We start from the raw sequence: 27090 nt of genomic DNA on the forward strand, positions 1-27090 counted from the left end.
CCCCAATCAAATCAGTATTCTACTAATTTCAAATTAATTAAATGAGTAAGTTTCGAATGCATCCGAAATATTAAATTGAAACGAAAATTAATGTAAAAATAGCTCAAATTGGTTATGTTTGGGGTGGGGTGGGGGGGGGGGGGGGGGGGGTGGTGGTATAGTGTTTGTAAACAAACTTGTCCATTTTTTCCCAGTTCAGAGCCTTTCAAAGCCACCATAGAATTAATGTTCTCGAAATTTACATTACGAAATTGCAGCGAAATCTGACGAAATCTCTTGCATTTTAGGTTTTACACATACACGCACAATCACAACAAGTCTGATACAGGTATAACCTGAAGGGAAAAGATTTGATTATTGAAAGGTGTTGAACTGTGTAACGTTTTGGTGCTAAAACGGTAAGCATTTGCGACATTTGTCACCTTATGATTTGAGTTTGAGTTTGACTGTGTTGTGGTTTTGGAAAAAAACTCTTTCGTCAGCGTGCACACCAAACTTCTTCCAAAGCCAGTGCACAGGCGCAGGCCATCCGTAGGCCACAGCCTTTTAAATCAGTCCATGGTGACTAGCGTAAAATAAATATAGTAAGGGGGGGGGGGGGGGGGGGGGGTCAATAAACTATTAGGGTAAAAACACAGTTACATCTTTCGTAGTAAATTTTCAAGGCTTATTTTCTTGTTGAAAACATATGGGAACATTTGATGTTCAATTTATAAATTGTCATTCAATCATTTTTGTATTGTTCAGCTAAGTTTGTAGTGCTCTACCAGGAAAAGAGACAAGAGTAGGGAGGCCAATGCCCGGGCGTAAGGCTTCTACACCTACGATTTGTGCGCTCGTCGCCCACTTCAAAAAATTAGCAAAGGGAAAAAAATGATGTAAAAATAAAAATTGAAGAAAATATGAAAAGAAAATACAATTATACATTTCACAACATACCTATAATCACGGATCTGTAACAGTCTTTCACCATTTGTTGACAATCTTGCAGATTTTGACGTTTTTTAATCCAATAATTGTGGTTGCAGACGACCTTGACGCACTCGCACCACCGACTAAGAAAATCCTAGAGGGCGTAGAGGTTTGCTCACTAAAAACCTTCTCATTGGCAGAAGGTAGACCCTAAAAATATGGGATCCGTTTTGAGTAAAGAACTTTTGATAGAGATCAACATTTCAGATGTTCACAATTGCCACTTCTAACAACTAGAAAATATAAAGAAAAAAGATTATATCTTTTTAAATACAGATTTTTACAAACTGAACATTCGAAAGTAGATAGAGTACGATGTTTCTGTCAATCTTGCGTTGGTTTGAGCCCTATAGCTACATCCATCTCAAAATGAGAAGGAAAACAGTGAACAGTGACGTCATTGTTCGCGCCAAAAATAAAGGGTATTGCGACATAATCTGAGCTCCGGTCAGATCGTGCGCAAAGCGTAGTCTTATTTATAGACCATAGTACCTTATTCTCACAGCACTAGATACGAGTGTCGTGCAGTAATGTATGAGAAGTGTTAAAAAAGATATTTCAGTAAAAAAAAAGTCTACGTGAGCAGTCTATACTCCAATTGAGAATTGAAATGAAAGCCATGATTTGAAGGTGTGTGTTGTATGATACATGGTTAGTGAGTGTGTATGTTACGTATAGCGAAAGGGAGAGAGAGAGAGAGAGAGAGAGTGAGAGAAATATTAGTACACGTACGTTGCATGCATGGATGTGCGCTATGATTGTGTTCGCTGCAAGATGGATTTTAATTGGACCTCGTAACTTCTCGATCGTTGATAATAAGGAATACTCATGAGGAAATCAAATTATTGGAATACACATTTAAGGTAAATATCAATGAATTATATATATTTCTTTCCTTTTTTGAACCATCGTCTTCGGCTCGTAGTAGTAGAAGATGTAATCGTTCGCACATTGATGGCTGGACTTCAGCCTGCATTGGGGCTTGCCTGTGTCGGTGGAGGGATCAACTAAAGAAGAAGAAGGTGTGTACGTGTGCGACCGATTCAAGGCTAGCCGCTGTTGAGTGATTGCACTTTCGCGCGAAGTTTTAAACTTCATCATGAACTTTGTCCCTCGGGCCTGTCTAATTATGAACGTAACTTTGCGACATGAAATATAATTGTTTCAAGGCTCTTACGTACGGAAAGGCGTAGAAGGAAACGGCTACAAACCAGCTGGATATCTCCTATTTGATGGAACCTATGGAGTCGGCAGATGGGTGGATTTTCTTAGTGAAAGTAAATGCTTTCTTTTAATCTTAGTTTTAGTATAAACAAATTAGTAATTAAAAAGTTAGATTTGGGCATTGGCCTCCCTAACAAGAGAGTCACAGTAATTCAGTTTGCTTTCCCTTCACAGACACAGGTGATGCCTATTAATATGCAATAACAATAACTTTCCATCTTGTTAATGTTAGTCATTTTCTTCTTCTTTTTTAATGTAAAAGAAGGTCAAGGCTTCCTTTTACATCTTCTCTTTCTCTCTAAAGTTTCTATATTTTTCTCTTTCCAGTTCTCTCCAGCACAGTTGTTCCCACAGCCATACCCAGCATTCTATTTTTTTAGGTTCACTCATTTTGAGCATCGATGTAAAGTATGATCTCAAAAAATAAACTCTTTCTTGCCTTTCATATATGCAAACAGTACGGTACATTTGTTTGAAACAGTTTGATCTTAATCTTATATAGGACTATTTTTTCAGCCTCCAGCCATTTCTTCCATATGATTTGTTGATGCTTCCTTTGAATATATGGATGTTTGTTTTACTTCGTACAGCTCCTGGGTAATTGAATTCTGCATAGCATATTCATCAGGGAGACTTCTGAGATAGCTTCAAGATGTTTGCTGCAAGGGTAGCCAGACTGCCGGTTCTTCTCTGCACATCTGCTACACAGTCCCTGAAGAGTGTGCATCCCAAGTCTGCTGGCTTAGCTAGAGTGAACCTTGCAGGGAGAGCCCAACAGTATGCCAGCCAGACAAGGCTAGGGGCTAGGAAGGCAGCAAAGACCAGGTCCTTGAAGGAGATAGCCCAGGCACCGGCCTCAGGCTCTGGTAAGAAATGGGATCCTACAAGGATTAGTTGTAGCCAAAAGCACAGATTGCTTTGCATCTTTCATCTCATGAAATAGTATAGAGATATCGACTGCTACGAGAGGACTGGCTGTTTTTATACGCTCAAGGGGAAATTTGCATCCGCTGCTATCACCTCGAGGTGCGGCTGGGTGGGCGGCGCAAATTTCCCCAAGAGCCAGTATAGAAATAGCCAGTCCTCAAGTATTAAAGCAGTCGATATCCCTTTTATATGCCAAATTCAAACAAAAATCTACCAAGAATTCTTACCGTATCCTTTTATCGAGTAAAGATTAGTTAAAACATCACAGGAAATCTGAGAAACTGTCTGTCTATCACCGCCGGAAAAAATGACTGAAATTTTTGATCAGTTGGGAATCGCAGACACAAAGCACCGTTTGGTGTCCGCGCTCGCTCAAAAAACATTTTAACACATAAACCAATGGGTATTGCAGCAAAATTTTATTATTTTCCCGGTAACCAGAATTTAGAGAGATCTCATTCTTGGACTATTAATCGGGTTTGGCATTTTTCGTTTCTTTATGGGAATGGCTAAAATCACGACTCCAATTTCGACCAATCAGATGGCTGGATTTCTTAAAGGTACTATGTCCCATTTGCATAAATGCCTATTATTATTACGGTATACTGTTTCCCACTACCTGTTTATCTGGAAAACTAGCATAATACGTCTACATAACTGAATTCTCTGCTCTTTGATGAAGCGCTCTAGCAGAAAGTTGTAAATCTGTTAATATGACTTACTCTCTTCTCTTGTAACATTCAATATATATGATCGACTTTTCAGCTGATATGCTTGGTAGAGGTTTGCTGCTTGGAGCTTCAGCTGCTGGCATTGGCGCTCTCTGTTATTATGGCTTAGGTTTTTCCAGTGAGGTCGGAGCAATTGAAAGAGCTGCGTAAGTTTAATCATTTTGATTCTGATGGGTTTTTCCTCTTATTTGTCTTCATTCATGTAAATTATAGTGGAAATCCAGTTTGTGTTTTCATTTTCTTCGAGATGTATTCATTGATGCATTGACTTGCGTAGAATATGTGCAGATATTGTGTCATGCCCTGACAGTTGTTGTGTGCGGGTAAGCCTGAATCCGATGACCGGGGTAATAATGTGTACTGCGCCTAGAAACAAAGTATTAGGCGCATTATAAATGTGTACTAGTATTATTATTATCATCGGCCACAAAAAGAAATATAAAGTAGTAATTGCAGATCATTAATAAGTTCTTATTTTTCCTTCATTGTTAGGCTCAACAAAATACTATATTATCTCCTGTTAAATAATATTTTAATACGATTAATAATAATTTGCAATATTTTCAGAATTAACCAGTCAAAGCTGATTTCACTTGCATCAATATGCATTTCTAAGTAGGTTTTATCCCAGCTTTCCTTGGACGTAGTATGAAACAGTTGGAGGTTCTATATCCTTCCAGTTAAAGGTATAGACCAGTTTTAGAAACGCCTCCCTCTCAAAAAATGAAATGGAAGCTCTTATTACCAATCATGTGAAAGAAAATGTTTTGACTACCAATTAATACGTGATGATACAATTTTTGCTGGGAAACCGCCTACTAATTGATATATTTGGTAAATCATCATATCTATCCGGCCTGGATGGATATTGCGTAGCCCCATATATATCTTTCTGTGTACAGTGCTTGTAACTTTACCAAGACTGGGCCAAATTTCTTATCATTTTGATGATTCCAGAACCTTGCAGTTCACACCAATACTTTTATGCTAGATGATCAACCTTTTCTAATTAATTCCACGTTTCTTTCACAATGCAATCGCATGACCAGAACTGGTCTATACCTTTAAGATTTCTTGTTTTGTGTCTCTGACAGGATCTGGCCGCAGTATGTGCGTGATCGCGTGAGATCAACGTACATGTACTTTGGGATGGGGATAGCAGCCACCACAGTCTCAGCCCTTGCTATGGCCAGAAACCCAGCTCTCCTCATGAGAATCTCCCCTAAGTCATGGGTGGTAAGTCATCTTCTGCTAAAGACAGAAAACAAACTTTCATGTATTAAAGGCATCGTTACAGTTTAACAATGTAATCTGAGATGCACGGCCCTACGTGTTATCAGTGTCTGTGATATGGTCAGGCCTGATAAAAACCTGATTTAAATCGATTTTTTTTTTTTTTTAAATCCTGATTTTTTTGATTTTTTTTACCAGATTTTTTTTTCTTCTTCCCTATTTTGTCCTGATTTTCCTGATTTCCCCTTATTTTCTCTATTCTCCCCTATTTTGCCCTATTTTGCCCTATTTTTTTCCCAATTTTCTTACTTGAAAGGGGGAAATGTTGTTAGATGCCATTTTTTCCCAGCGAATCCTCTTCTTTTTTTTTTTACTCAAGGGGGGCGTGGTTGAGGGGAAAATAAAAATAAAAAATTTTTAGTGCTCACTATCACCCCTGCTTATATTAGCCATGAAAGAAAAGAAATCAAGCGTTTTAAATCTGGCTTTCACCTCTCCTTCACAAAAATTCAAGAAATTTGAAAGGTTGGGTTTCCCAAATGTTTAATCTAGTGTAACATCTGTTAGAAAAGCCAGAAGGGAGTTGTAACTCATATTCTTCAAAACAGGTTACACTCCTCTGACTTTGAACAGATGATAAATTGTATCAATTTATCAATACCAGCCTAATTCAGAGAAAGTTGAATCCATGTCTATTGCAGTTCATGAATAATAAGGTATTGACTGAAAATTGATATTATAAATCTGTAAATTTTGTAATACTTAGTGTAAAGTAAAGTAAGATTTCACAAGACATCATCAATACTTGTAATTTCTATTCACGCAGATTTATTTCATATACATAGTATTTTGTCTCAAGATTATGCATGAAAATGAAATGTTATTGATGCCAGTTATAGGGAACATAGCTGATTTATGCAGACCTACTGAACATTTTGTTCCTCTACTATTGACTACCGGTACTAGAAAAACAAGAACCTTTCACATATGAATTGTTGGTGAATTTTGAGAGAGGTTCTTATTTGGTAAATTTCGTACTGCAGGATAATTTAATCAAAAGTGACACTATTAAATTTTTGCAAATTGAAGAAGAAAAAAATGCTCATGCTTTTTGCTATCACTACCATTAGAAATAATCACATCAAGCGATTTTTCATCCAGGAATGAAATGTATAGATAAATGTCATATATTGCACCTGACACATTACATGGAATGGCTCAAAAGTTTTATGTTGAGAAGTTTCTTGTTTGCGGGCGTTACAAATTCCTTGAAAATTTCTTTTTAGGGTGCACTAGGAGGCATGGCAGTTGTAATGGCATCAGGGATGGTAACAATGTCTGTGCCTTACGCAGAAGGGGTGGGTCTCAAGCAACTAGCCTGGCTGGGTCACAGTGGTCTCTTAGGGGTAGTCCTAGCCCCTATCTGCTTCATGGGTGGACCACTGCTCATCAGGGCTGCCTGCTATACAGCTGGAGTCGTGGGAGGTGAGCCCTGCTCTGCATATTCCATTTGTGTGTTTGTTCGTTAAGTTGTGTGTTTGTTTATTTGTTTATCTTGTCCTGTTATGAATTGTTTTGCCATGTCTTGTCTTATCTTTTTATGTCCGTTTTTCTGTCCTTTGTGTCCCGTTTTGTCATTCTTTTCTTCTTTTTGTTGTTGATTATTTAGATACTTTAAAATGGTTTACGAAAATCTATTTTACTGTGATTATTAAGACACTTTAAAATGATTTATGATATTAATATTAATAAAAGTTTAAAAAAGTAAAATATAAGTAAAACCAAAGATAATAATAATAATAGTTCGTCCTTATATAGCGCATTTCAGGACCGCAGGCCCTCTCAATGCGCTTCACAGATATGTAGCACATTTGTTAGTGCCCAGATAAGCTCATTTACATGGGACATACACATTTAACTAAACATTCATCTGAAAATCAAGGATGTACCAAACTTTTGACCAGCACTTTATGTCATAAAAATTCAAAGCTACCTCACCCCAAAATACAGATTGTGGCAAGAAGTGGGTCATAAAGCTGGCATTTACCTCAAAAGACTTTGAAGTTTGATCTCTTTTTTCTTCTTCTAGGTTTATCTTGTGTTGCTATGTGTGCTCCCAGTGATAAGTTCCTCTACATGGGAGGTGCATTGGCCATGGGTCTAGGAGCGGTCTTTGCAGCATCAATTGGTAAGTTTATCCATACTCCCCCCTCCCTCTCCCCAATTGGTAAGTTCCTCCATACTCCCCCTCCCATCCCCTCCCACCTCCCTCTCCCTCCCCCACTCTTCCCAGTGATAAGTTCCTCTACATAGGATGTGCATTGGCCATGGGTCTAGGAGCGGTCTTTGCAGCATCCATTGGTAAGTAATTTCCTCCATACTTCCCCTCCCATCTCCCCCCCCCCACCCCCCCCCCCCCCTCCCTCTCCCACTCTTCCCAAATTATCCTGTGTACTTTAGACTGCTTCTTAGTCTTTGCGTCTTTTCTCATTCGTTACCCTAGTGTCAAAGATACTTTTGAGATCACAGGATCAATTATGGATTTTCTATAGTAAAATTGAGATTTTCGTCTGGTGACTTTAAAAAAAAAAAAAAATTGTTCTTAACCAGAGCTATTTTTTAGTTTTCCAAACTACTTTGAGGCTTTCTGGAACTTAACCTTATTCCTCACCTACTTTTATTGCACTGCTTTTCTATACACCATTATTTCTTGTATGCATCTCCTTTTTTAGGAGAGGAAGGAAAAGAGAAAGAGAATGCCTGATAATAGTCAGACAGAGACAGTAGAGATGAGGTGTTAAAAGGAGTGTGAGAGACAGATAGAGGAAGAGAGATAAAAGGACAGGAAATAATTAAGGGATGGACAAAAATTGAAATCAATGAAACAAATTTATCATAAATTATTATTTTTTTAGTGCTAATTCATACTGAATCTGTTATAATCTCTATGTATTCCAAGGAATCAAGAAGAGATAATGTATACCTGTACAATTACTTCTTTGATTGTATATTGAACAATGTGTATAAAGCAGAGATGCCAACCAGTATGATTTTATTGTATTTAGTATGATAATAACAGTTAAATACAATAATACGATATCGCCTATAAAAATATGATTTTTCATCTTTCAAAAAAAAAAAAATTGAATGCGGAGTCGCATGGAAACATGTACAAGTAAACCCCCGCAAACCGTACATAAACTTTGCTTTACAATTTTCTCATTAAATGTTAATGAAAGAGCAAACATTTTACTTGACCGTTCTTACCAGTGAAACATTTTTCTGACATTTTACTGGCCCGGGGCCAATGGGCACTACGTGGTAGTGTTTTCATTAAAATCTGATTTTTCTCTCAAAAATTTGAGTTTTTAGGATATTCAGTCTGTTGGCATCTCTGATAAAGCATTGTAATGATAGCAGATTGACATGTATTGATCCTTGGTTTTGTTTTGCAGGGAGTATGTTCTTGTCCCCAGCCACAGCCCTTGGTTCAGGGCTCTATGCTGTCAGCATGTATGGTGGTCTTGTGGTCTTCGGTGGCTTCATGCTCTACGACACACAGATGATCATGAGGAGAGCTGAACTGCATCCTATCCATGCCCAGCGACCTTTTGACCCCATCAACAGGTGAGTAAACCTCCAACGCTTTGTACATTGACACACCGACCAAAGATATATTAGCGCTTAGAGACTTCGGTGGTAAGCGCTTTATAAGTAACGTTTTTATTATTATTATTATATCGTTTTCTGATACAAAAAACTTTGGGATGATCATAATATGTAATTTAGGCTTCTAGCAACGTTTAACATTTGTAGGCAAGCTTTAATCCACCCCTTGTGGACTCTCTCAATCCAAGTGATTATTAACACAGTTTCTTGCTGTCTGCTGTCCCAAGATATGTGACAGTGAATAGCAGAGCTGCCAACCATTACGTTTTTCCCGGAATTATTCCGTTTTTTCTCTCAAAATTACGGTAGTATGTTGTTGTTTTTCTTCATAATTTTTTTTTTCTATCTAAAAGAAACAACATACCGCACATCAACCAAATGCCCTAAAATGTTGATCACTTCTTCAATAGCAACTTATGGTTAAAACATACTTGAAGAGAAAAATATTCTCAAAAAGAATGAAACATCGATAATCCCCCCCCCCAAAAAAAAAAATTAAAAAAATAATAATAATAATCGTAGATAAACTATAGGTCCTAATATGAAAATAACAGCATGAGGAATGGACATTTCTGCATTGGAAGTGTGCTGCTTGTGGTTGTAAGTTTTATTTCAATTAATTCCCTTTTTTTGCTTGAAATTCCTTTTTTTTGTTCCTTGGAAGGGGGGGGGGGGGGGGTTTGCACAAGGGTGGCAGCTCTGGAATAGCCCAAGTCCCAATTCAGTGAAGGATTAATCCTTTGGATCCAAATGAATTCTTTCTCTTTTCTTGACCAGTAGTGTATTTCAATATCAATAACATGGGCGTCATACCATTCAATGTTATGTCCAGTATGAGGGGGTGTTCTGCTACTGCTGAATGGAATTGATTATTCAGTGTGAGTGTTAGGACTCTGTTGTGTTCTTTCAATTGATCCTTCAGTGTTCCCCCGTTTCTATCTTGTATCTGCTCATCCCGTGCAGGGCTCCAGTTTCCAGTGGGACGTGTTCATCGGTGTTCATCACCTGGGGATTTATTTTTTGCATGAAATAACTTGATGTTTTGTGTGTTTGGGCTTCCAGAGGCAACACTTCCTTTGGTGAAAGGATTACATTTACAGTTACACCTTTCAAAGATGATGTCGTCATGAGCCTAGTGGATGGGTATTTGCATTCCAGGGACCCGTTGTGACTAATATCCACCTTTTATAAGACGGGCCCAGGACACTTAACTGTTGAGAACTTCCATGTTGGCTCATCTTGATACCCATTCTGTATCACATAATTTTGTACCCTGCATATGATTTGATCATTGTATTGTTTTAACAATGGCTTTCTCTCTCTCTTTCTCTGTCTGTTCCCTTGTCTTTATGTCTCTTCTCTCTTTGCTCTCCTTTTCATCTTCCCTCCCATCTCTTTCTCTCCGTCTCTCTCTCTCTTTCTCTGTCTGTTCCTTGTCTTTATGTCTCTCCTCTCTTTTCTCTCCTTTTCATCTTTCCTCCCATCTCTTTCTCTCTCTCTCTCTCATTCTCTCTCTCTCTCTCTCTCTCTCTCTCTCTCTCTCTCTATCAATCTCTTTCCTTTTTGTCTCCTCTATCTCCCCTTCTTTCCCCATCCCCATTCCTCTATTCCTGCAGTGCCATGAGCATCTACATGGACACCATCAACATCTTCATCCGCATCGCTACACTACTCGCCAGTGGAGGTGGAGGCAAAAGGAAGTAAACCTCATCAGGGATCTTCATCAAAACTTGAAAAGACTATCAAAGACACTGTTCTAGTGAATCGCTCACATCTCCAATATTAGGTAAAGAAAGCGATATCCTGAAGAAAGGCATTTGCAAAGAAATGAGGATATCATTGAAACGCATCACAGTAACGTCTACATAATATTCCATCGTTTAATAATGAGAGCACATGTTTTTGTTGGTGAAAGACAATGGCAGAGGATTTAGGACATTGCAGTGACTGCTTCACATCCCCAGTATATATGGCAATATATCTGCGTAAAAAGATGGTTGCATATGTTTGGAGGATCGGAAATTTATTTGCAGCCTCCAGACATCAAGATTAAAGCAGATGGACGATGTCGTCATCTCGAACAGAAAAGGCTCAGTTATTTGATCTTTATACACCGCCAATATTAGTGTGAAAAACCCTTCACATGTGTGTTCTCACAGAACCTACCAGAATGCTGATTTCTGCAAGGTTTTTTGGTGATAATTGAGAGTTTCTGTCAACTTGGCATAATATTAAGGAAGAGAGATCTGCAGCATAATTTGCATATCTTGAGTTCATTAAGGAGAGTTTATGTATGGTATTCAAATATATACTAATTTGATAAGTAAATATGCATGTACACATAAACCAAAGCCCATACTGAGTAAGCATCTGTAAAGTATGAAGCACTTTTATACAATGTTATGATAGTTGACTGTTTGCTTAGAAATATCTTAAGTGATGAAATATGACATGAAAGTAATATATATTTATAAGCAATATAATCATTTATTAGCAAATTGTAAAGTAAAGTTGGTCAGGGTGCATGATAAGGAAATACTTTACAGAGCTGCCAACTAGTTCTCTTGCTGTCTTAGCTCTGTGCAAAAAATTACTGAATGAATTCCTCTCCAAATGACTGATTTTGAGCTTTTAAGATCAGCGATTTGTGCTCCTGGAGGTGGGCAGCTACATGTATGATGTACACTGTTATTAACAGAGGCACATGTATCCTCAATATATAAAGTTGCTTGTGTGGCCATTTAAAATCCAAAAAATTTGCTGTAAGTAGCGATTTTCATGCCTGCACTTTTGACTATCAGAAGCCTACAGTAAACTATAGCTTCTATTCCAAAATCATCAAAGAAGTTATCCACTTTCCTTCCAGAGGAAGCTTAAAAATTGAGAATTTTGGTGAGGGCTATATTGTGTCATTATATGATATGATCACTTGGGAAAATGTTACTGAAGATAAATGCTTTGATAAATAATACATGTATATTTTATTTTCATTAAATGAATGTGAGACTTATTAATGAAAAAACATTTGTTTCACTGCATCTTATTTCTGTCTAGACTGCAGTAAACCTTAGTAGTTACTACTCCATTTTTTTGTTTATTAAACACATGGCAATGGGGATGAAAAAGGTAGCTGGATGCAAGTGACGCACCAGCGGACAACTGGACCCGGTCGAGTTATCAAGTGTTTTTGCCGTAAGTTGGTTGGGTTATCCAGGTTGATGATGATGATGATGATGATGATGAGGATGGTGATGATGATGATGATGATGATGATTATGATGATGATGATGATGATGATGATGATGATGATGATGAAGATGATGGTGGTGGTGGTAATGATATATGATTTGTAAGGTGCCAAATCCACTTGATATCAAATGCCCAAGGTGCAATAGCGCAATGGATTAATGGTTCACTAAATAGCCCAATATTATATATATTTACAGTGCTGCAAGTTGAACTTTTTAATACATGGGATATACAGGGTGGAACATTTTTAGTGTGAATCTAATTCGCCTTCGTTATTGACAGATTATCCTTAGTATTCCTTAAATCGTCATCTAGTACATGTAAATAGAACTTGGCAAACAGGGCCAAAGCGAAAAGCAGTTTTGAAATGGACGATGCTGCCCTGTACATATAAAAGATTAAATTACATGAAATCATTGTAGACCTACACAAAAGAACACCCACAGAATGATAAAACATACACAAAATGAAAGAGAACAATGATATGCCAAATGAAAAATGTTTTAAAATAAATACAACCTTTCAAAATATATATAATGAGGCTGATTGCTGAAGACAACCTTGCATTTCAATAATAAAAGTTTAAAATGTTTGTAGCATTATAGTTATGACTTATTTTAAATCATGTTTTCCACATGTTCTTGTTTCTCTGTCTCTCTCTGTCTCTCTCTCTCTCTCTCTCTCTATGGGAAAAGGGAACTTATAAACCTGTTTCAACTGACTCATTTTCAAATGAAAACAAAGGTTTATTTAAGTAGTTCAGGGGATTTTTTTTTTTTTTTTTTTTTTTAGTTCTGAAGAGGAATTAACTATTTGTTTAATTATAACAGTCTAGCTGTCAGCCTATATGAGTTTTAGCTTCAGAGCTGTTTTTTTTAGCAAGACCATGATGATATGATGCATACTAAAAAAGAAAGATACTATCAACATACAAGGGAAGAGGGGACTTTCTGTTATCTATATTTTGAAATATATTATAATATAATAATAATAATAATAAAGATTGATTTATGCCCAAACATGCCTATACCACATGCCTATACCTGAAACAATGTGGGGGTCAGGCTAGATGTTAGACTTTATAGATGTGGTGTTTTTTTTTCAGTGGTGAATGCCCGGATCTTGGATTCCCATTGGGGTGGGGGGGGGCAGAAACATAGTGCTGGACACAAGTCGAAGCTCATAAAACGAAATAATATCATGGTGCATAAATATAAAGTTTGGTATATGGTTTTTTTTTGTTTGTTAATTTTTTTATTTATTTTTTTGTGAGTGTTTTTTTTCTTCCAACTCTAAAATCCGATATAATTAGAAAAGTCCATCCAAGCAAGCAAACGAAAAAATAAAATCACATCAAAGCTTTCCATACTCAGCATGCGCATGTGCAAATTACTACTGCAAATGTACGTGTGCGCGTGCATGCATTTAATCTATGCGCTGATCTGGAGGCAGAGGCAAGCAAGAAGAAGGAAGCAAAGGTAAGTGTAAAAAGTACAAAATATCACCCAATAAGGAATTATGATGTTATGTTTTGAGCATTTTGAAAACTTAATTTAGAATGTTTGCATGATTCTTTGGATTCCGACTTTATTTCCTGACGAAGATATTATTACGTTAGAACTTCGATAAATTGCGTCACTCACCGCTTAGCCAAGTCTACGTAGCTCATAGGCCTAACTCCAGGGAGCTCCCACGCCGAAGCGTCGGCACTCCAGATCAGAGCTCGTAGTCGTACAGGAAAACGATACAAACAGCTACAGCGGGTAGGGTCACACTTTTTCTAAATGTGAAAAAAAGGTAGTAATTACAATTTTGACTTACAATGTTTATCGACTCCTCTGGGCATTGTTCCAACCACTTCAACTTTGAAGTTAGAATTTGATGAAGTCTTCAATGGAAAAAAGGGTGATTCTTCGTCCTAACCCGACGATTCATCTAGAGTAAAGGAGCCGGTAATCGGACAGCTCCAGTTTTCGGCCGATCCATTGGATGCATGGTAAAATCCCTTTAAAATACATCGCATAATAGCATATCACATATCCCACACATACCATACCATGCCAGAGTCACTGAAGAACCACATTTGCAATGGAAAATATATCCTAAAATATCACATTTTAGCGATGTAATCGGCGGTCCTGCTACCCAAATCTGAAAAATCGAGTTTCTTACGCATGTATGTAAGAAATATGGGTACCATAAAATGAGCTTTATTTCAAGTATTTTTCAGATTTAGAGCCCGATTTTGTGTTGGTCGCAAGCTCAAAAGTATCTCATCGCATGTATTAAATCAATGCAGCCGGACCCCACCACGCACACACAATATGTCTGTCTAATTCTGGGGGCCGTTTCTCGAAACCGTCATAACTACAAGATCAACGACATCTCGCCACTGTCGCGCAACTTGTCAGCTAAGTGTTTCACGAAGCCGTCTTTGCCAAGATGAGCGACAACTTTCGCGACAAGCGAGTTGTCATTGCTCCGAACCTGTCATATCTTTTTAATTGCTGTAAAGCGCCATCACAAGTCAGTTTGTTGCCATTCCATGGGCCGCGAAATGGACGATTAGTTTCACTATCATTTCGAGAAAAATATAGACGAGTTCGGTACGTAATTCTCTGGGATGCGAAATGCAAATATACAAAAGTGAGAATACAAATTATACAGAAACTTTAAAAAGCTGAATATAAACATTAAATCACAAATCATTAAACTATAATAGGCACATTCATGGGGCACTAGAGGGCGCTTCGCTCGCGTACGACAATCTGAATGGCCTTGCTGCGGTGGGTCGGCAATAATCAGCCCAAAACTTGGATATGGGAGGTTGGAAGGATATATCTTTTTTATAATGTTATCCAGTCTTACCCTTAACCATCCTATGTTTAATCTATGTAGAAATAACATGCGAGTGTGATAAGAGAAACATCGAGCCCATTACTGAAGTAACTTTTTAAATATTAGCCTAGAAATGACCACCAAACGGAAAAAATTGACATTTTTTCCCGACAAATCTTCATAAAATCTGAGTTATAAACAAGTCACATCTAGGTACACTAATACAAATACGATTTTCTGAAAATTCAGGTATGATTAATTAAGTTTCTTTCAAGTATATTTCTGCGCATTGCAGTGCCAATATTCTACACTGCTTCAAAATCACACTTGAATTTTTTTTTTGCAACGAATTTGATACGAGGTCCGCGAGTGTTCCCCGTTCCTTGCGTGTTGAAAGTTTGGTAATACATAGTTTGCATTGACTCGCGCACGAAAAAATGGTCGAAAACAAAATGTCAAATGAAGAAATAAACAAGCTTTTGTATAGTTATAAGAGTTCTACCGAGGTTTCTTTGTCGATTCAATTGATTATATAGTCTCAATTAGAATTCAGAATTATCTCACTGAAAAGTTAAGAAACCGACAATGTTCTCGATCTTAGTTATTTTCATTTTGCCAGCAGCCGATCTAGCATTGTTTGGGCAAAAAGCTAGGCCGCTGCCTTCCCACGCGAACCCTTCCGAGTCCCGCTAAAATGGCGCTCTGCGGAGCTCCGAAGCTGCGTTGGTATCGCTGCAAACTCTCAGCCGGCTAGCTCCCCACGAAGGACCATTCGCGGTATGGCGAAAGTGTGTGTGTGAAGTATGATTTTGGATTCGAGAACGCACGTAATGCAACCGTGCGCGTCATTTTCAGCTGTCGAATGTATACGACCAATTTTACATGTACGATTTTTAGTACAGATACTTGGTCAGTTTTCTTCTTATATCTTTGGTTTTACAACATTTAAAAATATAATTTCTTCAAAGTTGCTCCTGACTCGGTTCAGACTAATTGTCTGATGTGTTTTCAAGTCAATTTTTTAAATATATTTTTTTGCATGAATTTGCCTAACTATAACATATAAATAAGAGAGGTAAGAATGTTACACAATGTTTTCCATAGTCGATCCATAGTCTTTTCTTAGGATACCGTCATACCTTTGGGGCCTATGTGCATTATTATTCCCTCTCTAATTACTTCTTCCAAATTATATTTTCAATATCAAATCAATTATATAACGAGTATTTATGAGACTCTAGAATAAAAAACTGGCTGAGAAAAGACATTTTACCTAAAATTCCTCGTCACAATAAACAAAAAAGTACGTATTGATAAACTATCACATTACGGTATCCTTCAACTAACTTTTGATTCGACTGTCAAAAAAAAACACTCACCGGTTTTTCTTCAATTTAAGAATCTTTACAAAAATATGCAAATCGTTTGATGATGTAAATATGATAATGACACTATTTGTTATTTATTTTAGGAGAATTTATATGTATATATTTCTTTTAGAACAATTTTAGCCCCAAAACTTGTTTTGGGTTATTCTTTATAAATGAAATGGATCGTGACAAAGACTATGTTCTTGAGCTGCTAGTATCGCGATATATCGATATCATGTCTGTCAAGGCTTTGTGATACGGTTTATCTGCTTCATGACATCTCCGTAGGTCGCCGACAAAGATATGACTGTCATGGAGTTGGTTTCGAGAAACGGCCCCCAGATTCCAACTTCCGATCACCGCTGTGCTTGTCTTCGGCCAGGCGAGCACCTGGGAGCTCCTGCGTGGGATACCTGCTCCGCCCGCTTGTGCTATACATCAGCGCGGAAACGCACGGCGCGCGCGAGCGCTTCCTATTGACTTTGTACATGCGTCCGAAAACTGGTTCGCTATGCCGATAACCGGCTCCAAAACAGTGAAAATTGAAACGAATGTTGTCATGGCAATTCGTGATTTTTTTCTGTGATTCTTTTTTTGTTTAAATAATAATAATATTTACTTCATGATTTGAACAAGAAATGATAATAAATAGGAAGTAAAGAGTCCAAAAAATAGGATTTTGTCTTAAGTGGCCGAAAACCGGGTCCTTTACTCTATGTTGTAAATAAGAAATAAAATAAACTAGATCTAGGCTTAGGGTCTATGTCTATTGTTCCCTACCGTAAAGGAGTTAGAAAACATATATCGGTCTAAACAGAACGTGTTAGATATATATCTAGACCCAGTAGACCAATTATGATTATATCTTCGAGATTTATGAAATCATACTTTAATCAGCATGTCAATTTTTTTTTTATTTGTATACCTTTTTTCCAGCTTAGATCAGGTTGCCAAGTTTAAAGAGACACGATGTCAGATGACGCTTTACAAGCTGTCCGTGTAAGGGGCTTCAGTCTCTCAAAGAGTGAGATCATTGGACTGCTTATCAGATTGTCCATCGTTGGAGCCGCAACATACTATGGAGTGAAATGGATCGTCTATGCCATGGACCCTACCAGAAAACAGAAACAAGAGGCTAAACAACAAGTATGTTCATGTAAAAGTACAGGCCTTTAAGGGTTCATAACTTGCTTTGTGATTAAACCAAGCATTGTGAGGGAGAGGGGGTGGGGGGGGGGGGGAGGGGTGTTTACAGAGAACACTTCTCTCTTTTTGCATCAGCCCTAAATATTACTGCTAATATTAAATATTTTGCTTTCAACAAAATACGCAATTGACTAATTGATACACAATTGATTTTAGGTGGATAGTATTTCAGAAATCTGACAAATATTTTGCATGAATGTTTAAAATTTCTATCCAGTATAGGAGCTTAAAACCATGACAATGGTCAGCAATTGATATAAATGTAGCATAGTACGAAGTCCAAATCAATGGGATTTTTACTTCCTTTCACTCTAGGCAGAGAAGCTGATGAGAGCAATAGGACTCCCGCTTCACTCCAGTCTCACAGAGTATGAGCTGTCCATAGCCACTCAGCTGGTTGACCCCTTGACCCTAACCATTGCATGGTCAGACATCGGTGGACTACAAGGCACCTGCAAGGAGATTAAAGACACTATTTTACTCCCTCTGAAGAAGAAACATCTATTCGCTGGCTCTAAGCTCATGCAGCCCCCTAAAGGTAGATATGCAGAGGAATTGGTGCAGCAAAATCGTTGCAGAATTGATTCCTTGTGCTGTGGTCGAGTGGTTAAGTCGTCGGACTGTCGATCACAAGGTCCGCGGTTCAAGACCCGTAGCGGCACTAATGTCCTTTGGCAAGATATTGATCTACATTTGCCACACCCAACCCAGGTGATGTAAATGGGTACCTGGCAGGAATTAATTCTTTGAAATGCTAGAGCGCCGTAATGGCAGCACAGCTAAAGCCGGGGTACTATTCTCCAAGTTTGGAAGCGCTTAGTGATTGTAACAAGCGCTAGATAAAAACTGAGTAGTATTATTATTATTATTATAATTATGAATGGCATTCGCTGCCTTTTACATAGTCCAAATATGATGATTCTACCTCCTCAACACATGGTACTGTCTGAATGTTACTTGAGTATTGTTTTCTCTAAGGCAAAATAGAACAAATGGTAAAATGTCTCCATAATGACTTTTTTTGGGATAAAAACGTGCTCATGAAAGTTATGTAATCATTATTTATTCATGCCCAAGCAGTGCACTCCATGATACACAGGTGGAAGTATTCTTTGAAAAGGGGAAACAAAGGCTATTTATGTAGCATCTCCATCGCTGTAGGGGTGATTATTTAAAAACGTACAAAGTGGGCCCTCTTCATGTTTTGAAGATCTGTGGATACACTATGAACATGACTGACAAAGAAAGCGGACAAAATATACAGTTCCTCAGGTAGACAAAGGAACATCCCTTCACTGAGATTATGTAAAAAGGTGAATATGCATGTGACACCCGTTCTACACATTTTGACATAATAGCAGTGAAGGGATGTTCCTTTGTCTACCTGAGGAACTGTATATTTGTCCGCTTTCTTTGTCAGTCATATTCATAGTGATATTCAGGGTCATTTGGGACATGTGCTAACCGTGAACTGGTCTATTGCCTCTCCCCCTCCAAACCTTGGGTCGATGACAGTGTTACAATGAAGACTAAATCTGATACCAACAATCTCCTCTGTTTCAGGTGTGTTACTCTATGGACCACCAGGTTGTGGGAAGACCATGATAGCCAAAGCCATTGCCAAAGATGCAGGATGCCGTTTCATCAATCTGCAAGCTTCTAACCTGACTGACAAGTGGTATGGGGAATCCCAGAAACTCGCATCAGCTGTCTTCTCACTGGTAAATCATTGATCATTATTTATCAGTTATCATTTATTTATCATTCATTAGTGACAGTTTGTAGAGATAAGGAGGCCACAAAGCCACTTGGCCCCTTTACCGAGGTTGGGCAATCAATTGCCACATTTGGATGGTGTGTAAGTTCTTTGTTTAAATGAGGGGGTCTGCTCGCTATTTATAAGGACCGCTTCGTTCGTTGGTGTCTTCTTAGATCAAGATAGTATCTTGATCTTCGTAGTAGTCGAAGGACCACTATTTATAAAAGACCGCTATTCATTTTGCGCATTATGGATAGCGGTCCTTATGAATAATGGACCTGGAGAGGGAGCTTGACCCTAATTGAGAGTGTTGCAGAAATTTGATTTTACTTCTCTTGCCCCATATGGTAGGATAAACAAAGTGTTAAACAAATCATAGTATTTTCTTGGGGGGGGGGGGGGGGGGGGTCATTGTCTTTTGTTCTAGCTTGATATACCATCTAGGCACCCAAATCTGATAGGCGGTTTTATATTCTTTTGGGAAAGATTTTGAAGAAGAAAAATTTAAAGATATTATGATTATTAAGATATTATTTTTTTTAAGATATTATGATTTTGAAGAAAAAAATTAACCAAAGAACTGAGAAACTTTATGAATATATTTAAGCATATAAATGCAGTTAATCTTGTTGGTCTGTCTTCTAGGCTGCCAAATTCCAACCCGCCATAATCTTCATCGATGAGATTGACTCGTTCCTCAGATCAAGAGCATCACATGACCACGAGGCTACAGCTATGATGAAGGCTCAGTTCATGACTTTGTGGGATGGTCTTATCACAAATGAGAACTGTGAGGTAAATGATTGCTGTCAAAATTTTAAAATGTAAGATAGTAGTAATAGTGGTGGTTATTTTACCTGACTGCTAACAAAGCATAAATGCTTGTTAGTAAGCAACCAGAGGAATGACGGCTTTAGGTCCTCTCCGAGAGACCTGGTAATGAGGATTAATGCCTTACCAAAGGGCACTAACGCATCGCCTTGGTTTCGAACCCGGGTCACCGAATTCCGAGACCACTGCTCTATCGACTGAGCTATCAGAAGAAGCAGGAGAAGAAGAAGGAAGGAGGAAGGAGGAGGAGGAGGAGGAGGAGGAAAGGGAGAGGGGAGAAGAAAGGAGGAGGAGGATACTTTAATTTACAAAACACATTTTCTCAGAGGATACAAAATACAGATTACTAATTGATGCTACTTACTATAATTCTGACTGATAACAAAAATCAGTTATTTATGAATTATTTCATTTAATTTCATTACTTTCATTTAATGACTTGATTTATGTCATTCATCCATTTTGGTAAACGATTACAATAATTAGTATAGAATAAAGGACTTGACACTTGGTGCTCCAGAAGTCAGTGGACCATGTTAGGCCCAATTTTGATTTAGTCAGCTTCTATGAATATAGGACCATTAAGTGGTTTATCATTTCTCATTTTCATTCTTGACTGAACTTACCAGTATATCATATTTTCATTGTTTTACAAAATTACATTTTGTTTCGTTGTATGAAATTAAGAGGTCAACATTTGGGAGTCCATAATCAGTGGACTATGATAAACTTATGGGGCATTGCAAGAAAGTTGCGATTGATTGCAAGTTTGCAACTGATATTTGCATTCGATTGCAACTCAACTTTCTTGCCATGCCCCACTTAGTCTTCTAAGTTTCCTAGGATTTTGTTAGGATTCAATTTTTAACAACTAAATTAAGTTAACTAGATCTAGCTTTTATTCTCCCTCTCTCTCTCTCTCTTACTAATGGGGCGTTGCAAGAAGGTTGATTTGCGATCAATTTGCAATTAAATCGCAAGACTTACGTTTGATTTGGGGGATTTGCAATTGATTGCAACTTTCTTGCAATGCCTCATCAGTCTACTTTTTGAAGTTGAGCAATTAATTGATCTATATTTCCTTTTCTTGTCCAGGTGATTGTAATGGGAGCCACAAACAGACCGCAGGATGTTGATGCAGCCATCTTGAGAAGAATGCCAACCTCCTTCCATATAGGCATGCCAGACAAGGCTCAAAGGAGACATATACTTGAGATCATACTCAGAGATGAAGAGGTAAGCCACTTTGTAAGGTATTCCCCCTCCCCTTCCTTTCTTCTTCCCTTTTTTCCCCCTTTTGTATTGGTGTTCAGGTTTTCTCTGCTTTTCTTTTCCTTGTTTTCTTTTCTCAGCAATACTGTGTATACTCTTTAAGGGGTTGATGTTCATAAGGCTAACTGCCCTTATTGTTAACCCCACATTCCCATAAAATATTGTTTGCTTCTTCCCTTTGTATTTTTCTTGTAATCAATCTTTTATCTGGTTATCATGTTATATGTTTTAATGGTTCTTATGGAGAATGAAATAATGAAATAAATGACAAAACATGGTTAATCTCTGATCCAATGGTGATCCAAATTTGTATCTTAACTAATCCATGCTAACTCTTATTATGATCATTTCTGAATTTCAGATTGAAAGTGATGTAAATCTAGACCTTATAGCTGAGAAATCAGAGAACTTCAGTGGCAGTGACTTGAGAGAGATATGCCGGAATGCCTGCATGTATCGCATCAGGGATCACATGTAAGTTTATTGATATGTCTAGAGGGTACGGGGGTGCATGCCCCCTCACCAGCATGTCCCATGTACCCTAAGGATTTAACAAGAACTTACCTTTCAAAGTTATAATGAATAACTTGAGATGAGGGATAGTACGAGATCCTGTCAGTGCTTGTGCCAACAATATTCAAAGCAACATTGTGCCCACACTCACAAAACGAGATCTCAAAGATTAAACATAAAGAACTTACTGAACTCTTGAGAAAATTTAGGGAAGGAGAGGGGGCATATCATTCCTCCCCTCAAATTTCTCAATAAAATAATCTCAAACTTCGTACTATAAGTTCCTGTTTAATATTACGATTATAATTCATGATTTGCTATAAGGAGTATATATGAATTAGATGGCTTGTTCAGACATACATGTTTCTGTGGTTATGAAACCACAAAGTTTTGCTTTTCATACCAAAGATTAGTGGCAGCGTCATGGTGTAGTGGTCCTGACTCTCGTCTTTCATCATAAGGACGTGATTTTGAAGCCCACTCCAGGACGTTAATTTCCTTCAGTAAGAAATTCATCCACATTGTGCTGCACTCCACCCAGGTGAAGTAAATGGGGACCTGGTAGTAATATATTCTTTGAAAGACAGAGGGCGTGACAGCTGCTCTGCTGAAATCACCAAAGAAAAATGTTGACATTAAAAACGAGGAGACAAAGAAATATCTGAATGAATGTTAAATAACATCAATTCAGAATACCAGCATTAGATGTTATTTCTTTAAAGGAATAATGCAGTTGAAATCTCCCTCTCTCTCTCTCTCTTTCTGTCTGTTTGTCTGTCTCTGTCTGTCTGTCTCTTTCTCGCTCTTGCTCTCTCTCTCTCTCTCTCTCTCTCTCTCTATGTCTCTGTCTCTTTCTATCTCTCTCTCTCTCTCTGCACCTGTCTTTCTTTCTCTGACACCTTTACAGTGCTGAAGGAGAAGCAGCCAGCGATGACCTTCGACCTCTGAGTATGGCAGATGTCTTATCGGCATTAGGGAAGCTAAAAGAAGCAAGGGTGCAACAAAATTACAGCATACAACCTCTAAGCTCACTTCCTCTGGATTAGTATTTTTCAATTTCTTCTTTTTTTAGAAATTAATCATTGAACTCTTGGTGGGCTGTCCGTATACAAGACTCCTTGTTGACCACTGCAAGCTTGAAGTAATACCAAGGGGTGTCGAGATACGTATGTGTGGATTTTGGTAATCTCTGAAAGCGATATGTTTAAATTCTTTAATGTTGTTGATAGAGCAATTTTTTCAAGATTGGTCACAGTTATTAACAGCTGCAAATTTTTTTTTCTTTCTTTCATTCTCCTTTTTTTTTGGTTCTAAAATAGAACAGTAATTAATGAAGAGGTGATAAAAAACGCTTGAGTATAGTGAGTACAATCATATTGATAGATACTGTCAGGAAATTTGAATTGTGGAATTCTTATTTATGTACTTATAAAATTATGTCCATAAAATCTGCAGAAACCATGCCTGCTGAACTTCTTGTGAATATTTCCTTTATTGAAGATTTGGGAAATTTGATTCCTAGAATGTTTATTTCCACAAGTTTTGCCACCGAACTTCAGGAAGTTCACACATGACTGGGGCTACTTCTACAGCCACATACAGTGCATGCTTGGATTCTGTATTTTTTTAACATGGGCAATAAAGTTGAGATAACAAAATTATGCAGTAAACATAACAACTGATGATGCACATGTTATGATGATCGGGTACAGGAACCGAATATCACTCTACGTACGCCTTCACCGAAAGGTGGGCCAATTGAAAATACATGACGGGAGTGGGAGCGATGTCAGTAAAATACACTTCTTTTTCAGATGCAGTACAGGCCTCCGTCACGTGTACTCTCGTACTGTTGAGGTGCAGTGCATATGTACGGTATGTACAATGTCTGATAAAAGGTGTAGTTAACTGCATGCGAGTAAAAACAAATACATGTAGGTGCATAGATTGACTTTGCATCTTTTTATCCTTTTCTTGTGCACACTTATTCTCAGGAGTCACATAGGAATAATTACATTCAATTAACCTCTAGATTATTGTTGATTGAGTTGATCATGGCTTGCAACATAGCTTAAGATAATACAGGTCTTAAGGCTCATTCAGATATGACACGACAAAACCTCAGCGCTTTCTTATGATGACATAAAGTGTAATACTCTTCACATTTCTTTATCTTATAACGCAGTGCTCAGTGAATACACGCAAGTCCTTGTTGCGCACAATTGCCATTTCTTTACACATTAAAAAATCTTGGCAGCTTTTTTTTTGTGTGTGTTTTACTGTACCATATTTAAACAATCCTCAAGTCTAAACACAACTTGAAAGGGGAGTTATGATGTTGATTATTCCATCAAGAATAACAATATTTATAAAGCGCAACATATCTATCTCTAGAGATGCTCAAGGCGCATACAAATAATTTAAATTAATATTCAACATACTTAAGATTAAAGAAATATTAAATGTTAACTAGCATTAGATCATACAAGTTCATGGTGCCAAGGTACATACAATGTGGCACAGTGTGATTATTTGTTTGGCATGCATTGTATAAAAAGAACATTGAAATTTAACAATATGCATTGAGCATCAGTTGAGTTTTAAGCCCAGTTTTAGTATTATCTTTGTACACCACTGCTTTTTCAGGGCTCTACCCATCGGGATATGGTCTTTATTTCCACTTGATGCTAAAAGTAACTTTAGTAATGTTCTTCTTTTGTAACTGCATTTGTAGAATGTGAAGGAAACCATTCAAAGTAAAGGTTTTTTAGTTTATGATTGATTAATTAAGTCTGATTTGTTATCTCTCATCTCTTTTCAAATCAATCGGCCTTAAAATCCTTTCCAAGATAAATGAATTACTCCCTATGGGAGTGGGTGTGTGATGTGAGTTTTTTCTTTATTTTGTTGAATGTTATGCCTTTTTTTATCAACAATAAAATCCTGAGCCTTTCTAATCAACAAGAATTGATTTTGGTGATGAAAATGATGATACATGCTGTATAGATCATGATGTAAAGGGATTTGCAATTTTTTTAGTGACAATGAACTGTAAACAATTTGTAGTAAGCGCAGTATATTCGAAGAGTAGCAGCTCTATATGAATGGGCCTGTTATTATTTAAGTACTTCAGTCCTCTGTAGATATTATGCAAAGAAAATCCCTGCCCATATTAATAATAATTATCCTTGCTTATATAGCGCCTAACACTTACTTTATCAGAAGTCTCTAAGCACTCTACAATAATGCAGCATAATTGCCCTATTAAAGCCCAGTTCCCATTACCATCACAAAATTAAATTGGTAACATCAAAACCACTTTGGTGAAATTGAACATTTGGTTGGTTGCATGAAAGTCTCTTTGGTGCCTATACTCACTGATCTGTATAATATACTATACAAATAATTATAGAGTGGTGAAGTGTGACGTCATCAAAAAAAATAAATCTATTTTTAGAATTTCTCAATTTTTTTCGTCATTTTCCGAAAGAGGATCAAAAATAATGTCCAAATGTCAAAAACCAATTGAATATGTTAAGTATTGGCTGAGATATAACCATCTGAATAAATAGATGTCCTATAGGAACTCAGTGTTATTTTGCTCTGGTTCATAATACATTAGGAACCAGAGCAAAATAACACTGAGTTCCTGTAGGAAATCTATTTCTTCAGATGGAGATGGAGAAATTCTAAAAATAGATTTTTATGATGTCACAGCTTCAGTACTCTATAAAGATTGGCACATGCTCTAGAATTGTTTTATTTTGCCAATAATTTGTTTGTTTGTTTGATATCAAATGAAGCAGTTTACTTACTACCTCATTTTGGGAATTGGGCTTTGTGATATGCAGCTTTATTGCATGTGCAATGAGAATTAGTACAGTTTCTTAAAAAAAGGAGAAAGTCATATTAAAGATTGGTGGAAATGAGTACCGTTTCTCATATCAAAAGCTAAACCATGTGCTGGTAACGGGACAGTTTATAAGGCGTTTAATAAAGAGAAATGTGCTGATGATGAGTGAATAATAAAGCCCATCTGTACTAGATTGGCCAGGAGGGATTAGACCACCCAGTGAGGTCACCGACAGGTGGTTATCTCGTCAACTCGGCTCTCAACATAAGAAAAAGAGGATCATGGGGGACCAACGGGCACCAGTTAGGCATTGTTTTCCATATAGAGGGAGCAAGTTGCTACAAGTAGTACAGAGGGGCTTTAAGTGCATTTTATGAGGTTGTACCTGTAGTGATCCTATTAAGGTTGAACCCCATGTTTTAACGCTCTAACGCCCTGATATCCTGACCATTTGGTATATGTAGATATAGAGGTATGGGGATCGCAAAGCCATGGAATAAAATATATATTACAGCTGGATCCTTGACATAACATGTGTCATCATTGAGTGCATTTATGTTCTGTAGCATCAAAAGGAATCAGACCACTCTTTTTGGGGTGTTTGTACTTGATATTTATACTGGACTGAATCAAATTGTCCGATTATCCAAATGCGCTACAAAGAACACAATTTTACGACTTTGTTTTTTTACAGGTACCTGGTAAATGACTTTGCTACAATTTAGCTAGCGGGTATACACAATCAATGCAAAACGTAAGAATTAATACAAGTTGAATGCAAACTGTCTAAGACTATATGATTATGATTATGTAACAAGTCTCTATCCATTTATCCATATCACAAGTGTTTTTGTGAAGTTAAAACACATTTTTATATCAAATGAATACACACATGTATGATGGACTCTGAATCCTACCATATATAATGTAATGTAAGTATTTATCAGAAATCTTGCTTGCCATTTCAACATTGAGTTTATTTGATTGTATTCTTGTCACTATAAAATGATTGTCTGTTGACCTATGACTGTGGAGTACGTTTCTGATGTGGCAACAAGAAATGAGGATTAAATCTTATAATAAGAAATTGCTTGTTGTTACCCTTGTATATAGTATGTGTTTCTTTGTTTCTTTGTTGATCTGTTTGTTTGGGATTTTTTATTAAGATGTAGAAGAATGCAATGATAGGCCCAGAATTAATCAATCTGAGGGGCACAAGAACATTTATCTGACAGGCAAAAACTGAAAGTTATTGGTCTTTACAGGGTGCACAAGCAGGGGCGGTGTAGCATCTTTCAAAGTGGGGTGCACCCCTCAAAAAAGGGGCACCTGAAAATGCCTTGAGTTTGAAAACTCCTTTATTCTTTGAATCTATATTACTGAAGAAAGGGCAATCGATTAGCTTGGTACATGTATTCTTTGAAAGTTAAAAGGGCATGGGAG

The 27090-nt window shown here is 37.4% G+C and overlaps 2 protein-coding genes across 2 annotated transcripts; both read left to right on the forward strand.

Annotated features, from left to right (window-relative positions):
* The first annotated feature begins 215 nt into the window (after positions 1-215).
* On the forward strand, positions 216-11778 carry LOC586194 (growth hormone-inducible transmembrane protein). The gene is made up of 8 exons (XM_030979280.1): positions 216-398; positions 2787-3062; positions 3889-4000; positions 4949-5090; positions 6374-6572; positions 7177-7275; positions 8543-8714; positions 10373-11778. The coding sequence occupies exons 2-8, from the start codon at positions 2849-2851 to the stop codon at positions 10458-10460; spliced, it is 1026 nt and encodes a 341-aa protein (XP_030835140.1). The 5' UTR covers positions 216-398; positions 2787-2848; the 3' UTR covers positions 10461-11778.
* Positions 11779-13464: 1686 nt separating this feature from the next.
* LOC579183 (ATPase family AAA domain-containing protein 1) lies at positions 13465-23511 on the forward strand. The gene is made up of 8 exons (XM_030979281.1): positions 13465-13483; positions 17150-17359; positions 17735-17957; positions 18983-19140; positions 19824-19973; positions 21105-21245; positions 21643-21755; positions 22702-23511. The coding sequence occupies exons 2-8, from the start codon at positions 17183-17185 to the stop codon at positions 22838-22840; spliced, it is 1101 nt and encodes a 366-aa protein (XP_030835141.1). The 5' UTR covers positions 13465-13483; positions 17150-17182; the 3' UTR covers positions 22841-23511.
* Positions 23512-27090: the final 3579 nt, after the last annotated feature.

This window comes from Strongylocentrotus purpuratus, unplaced genomic scaffold (genome assembly GCF_000002235.5).
Source record: "Strongylocentrotus purpuratus isolate Spur 01 unplaced genomic scaffold, Spur_5.0 spur5_scaffold_10, whole genome shotgun sequence".
NCBI classification, from domain to species: domain Eukaryota; kingdom Metazoa; phylum Echinodermata; class Echinoidea; order Camarodonta; family Strongylocentrotidae; genus Strongylocentrotus; species Strongylocentrotus purpuratus.

What these genes read in the sequence shown, in the direction of transcription:
- LOC586194 (XM_030979280.1), top strand. Translation starts at nt 2,849, where the DNA reads ATGTTTGCTGCAAGGGTAGCCAGACTGCCGGTTCTTCTCTGCACATCT. An exon ending in GGAGCAATTGAAAGAGCTGC is followed by an intron (nt 4,001 to 4,948) that starts GTAAGTTTAATC and finishes TGTCTCTGACAG; the next exon opens with GATCTGGCCGCAGTATGTGC. An exon ending in TACAGCTGGAGTCGTGGGAG is followed by an intron (nt 6,573 to 7,176) that starts GTGAGCCCTGCT and finishes TTCTTCTTCTAG; the next exon opens with GTTTATCTTGTGTTGCTATG.
- LOC579183 (XM_030979281.1), top strand. Translation starts at nt 17,183, where the DNA reads ATGTCAGATGACGCTTTACAAGCTGTCCGTGTAAGGGGCTTCAGTCTC. An exon ending in AACAAGAGGCTAAACAACAA is followed by an intron (nt 17,360 to 17,734) that starts GTATGTTCATGT and finishes CTTTCACTCTAG; the next exon opens with GCAGAGAAGCTGATGAGAGC. An exon ending in TCACAAATGAGAACTGTGAG is followed by an intron (nt 19,974 to 21,104) that starts GTAAATGATTGC and finishes TTTCTTGTCCAG; the next exon opens with GTGATTGTAATGGGAGCCAC.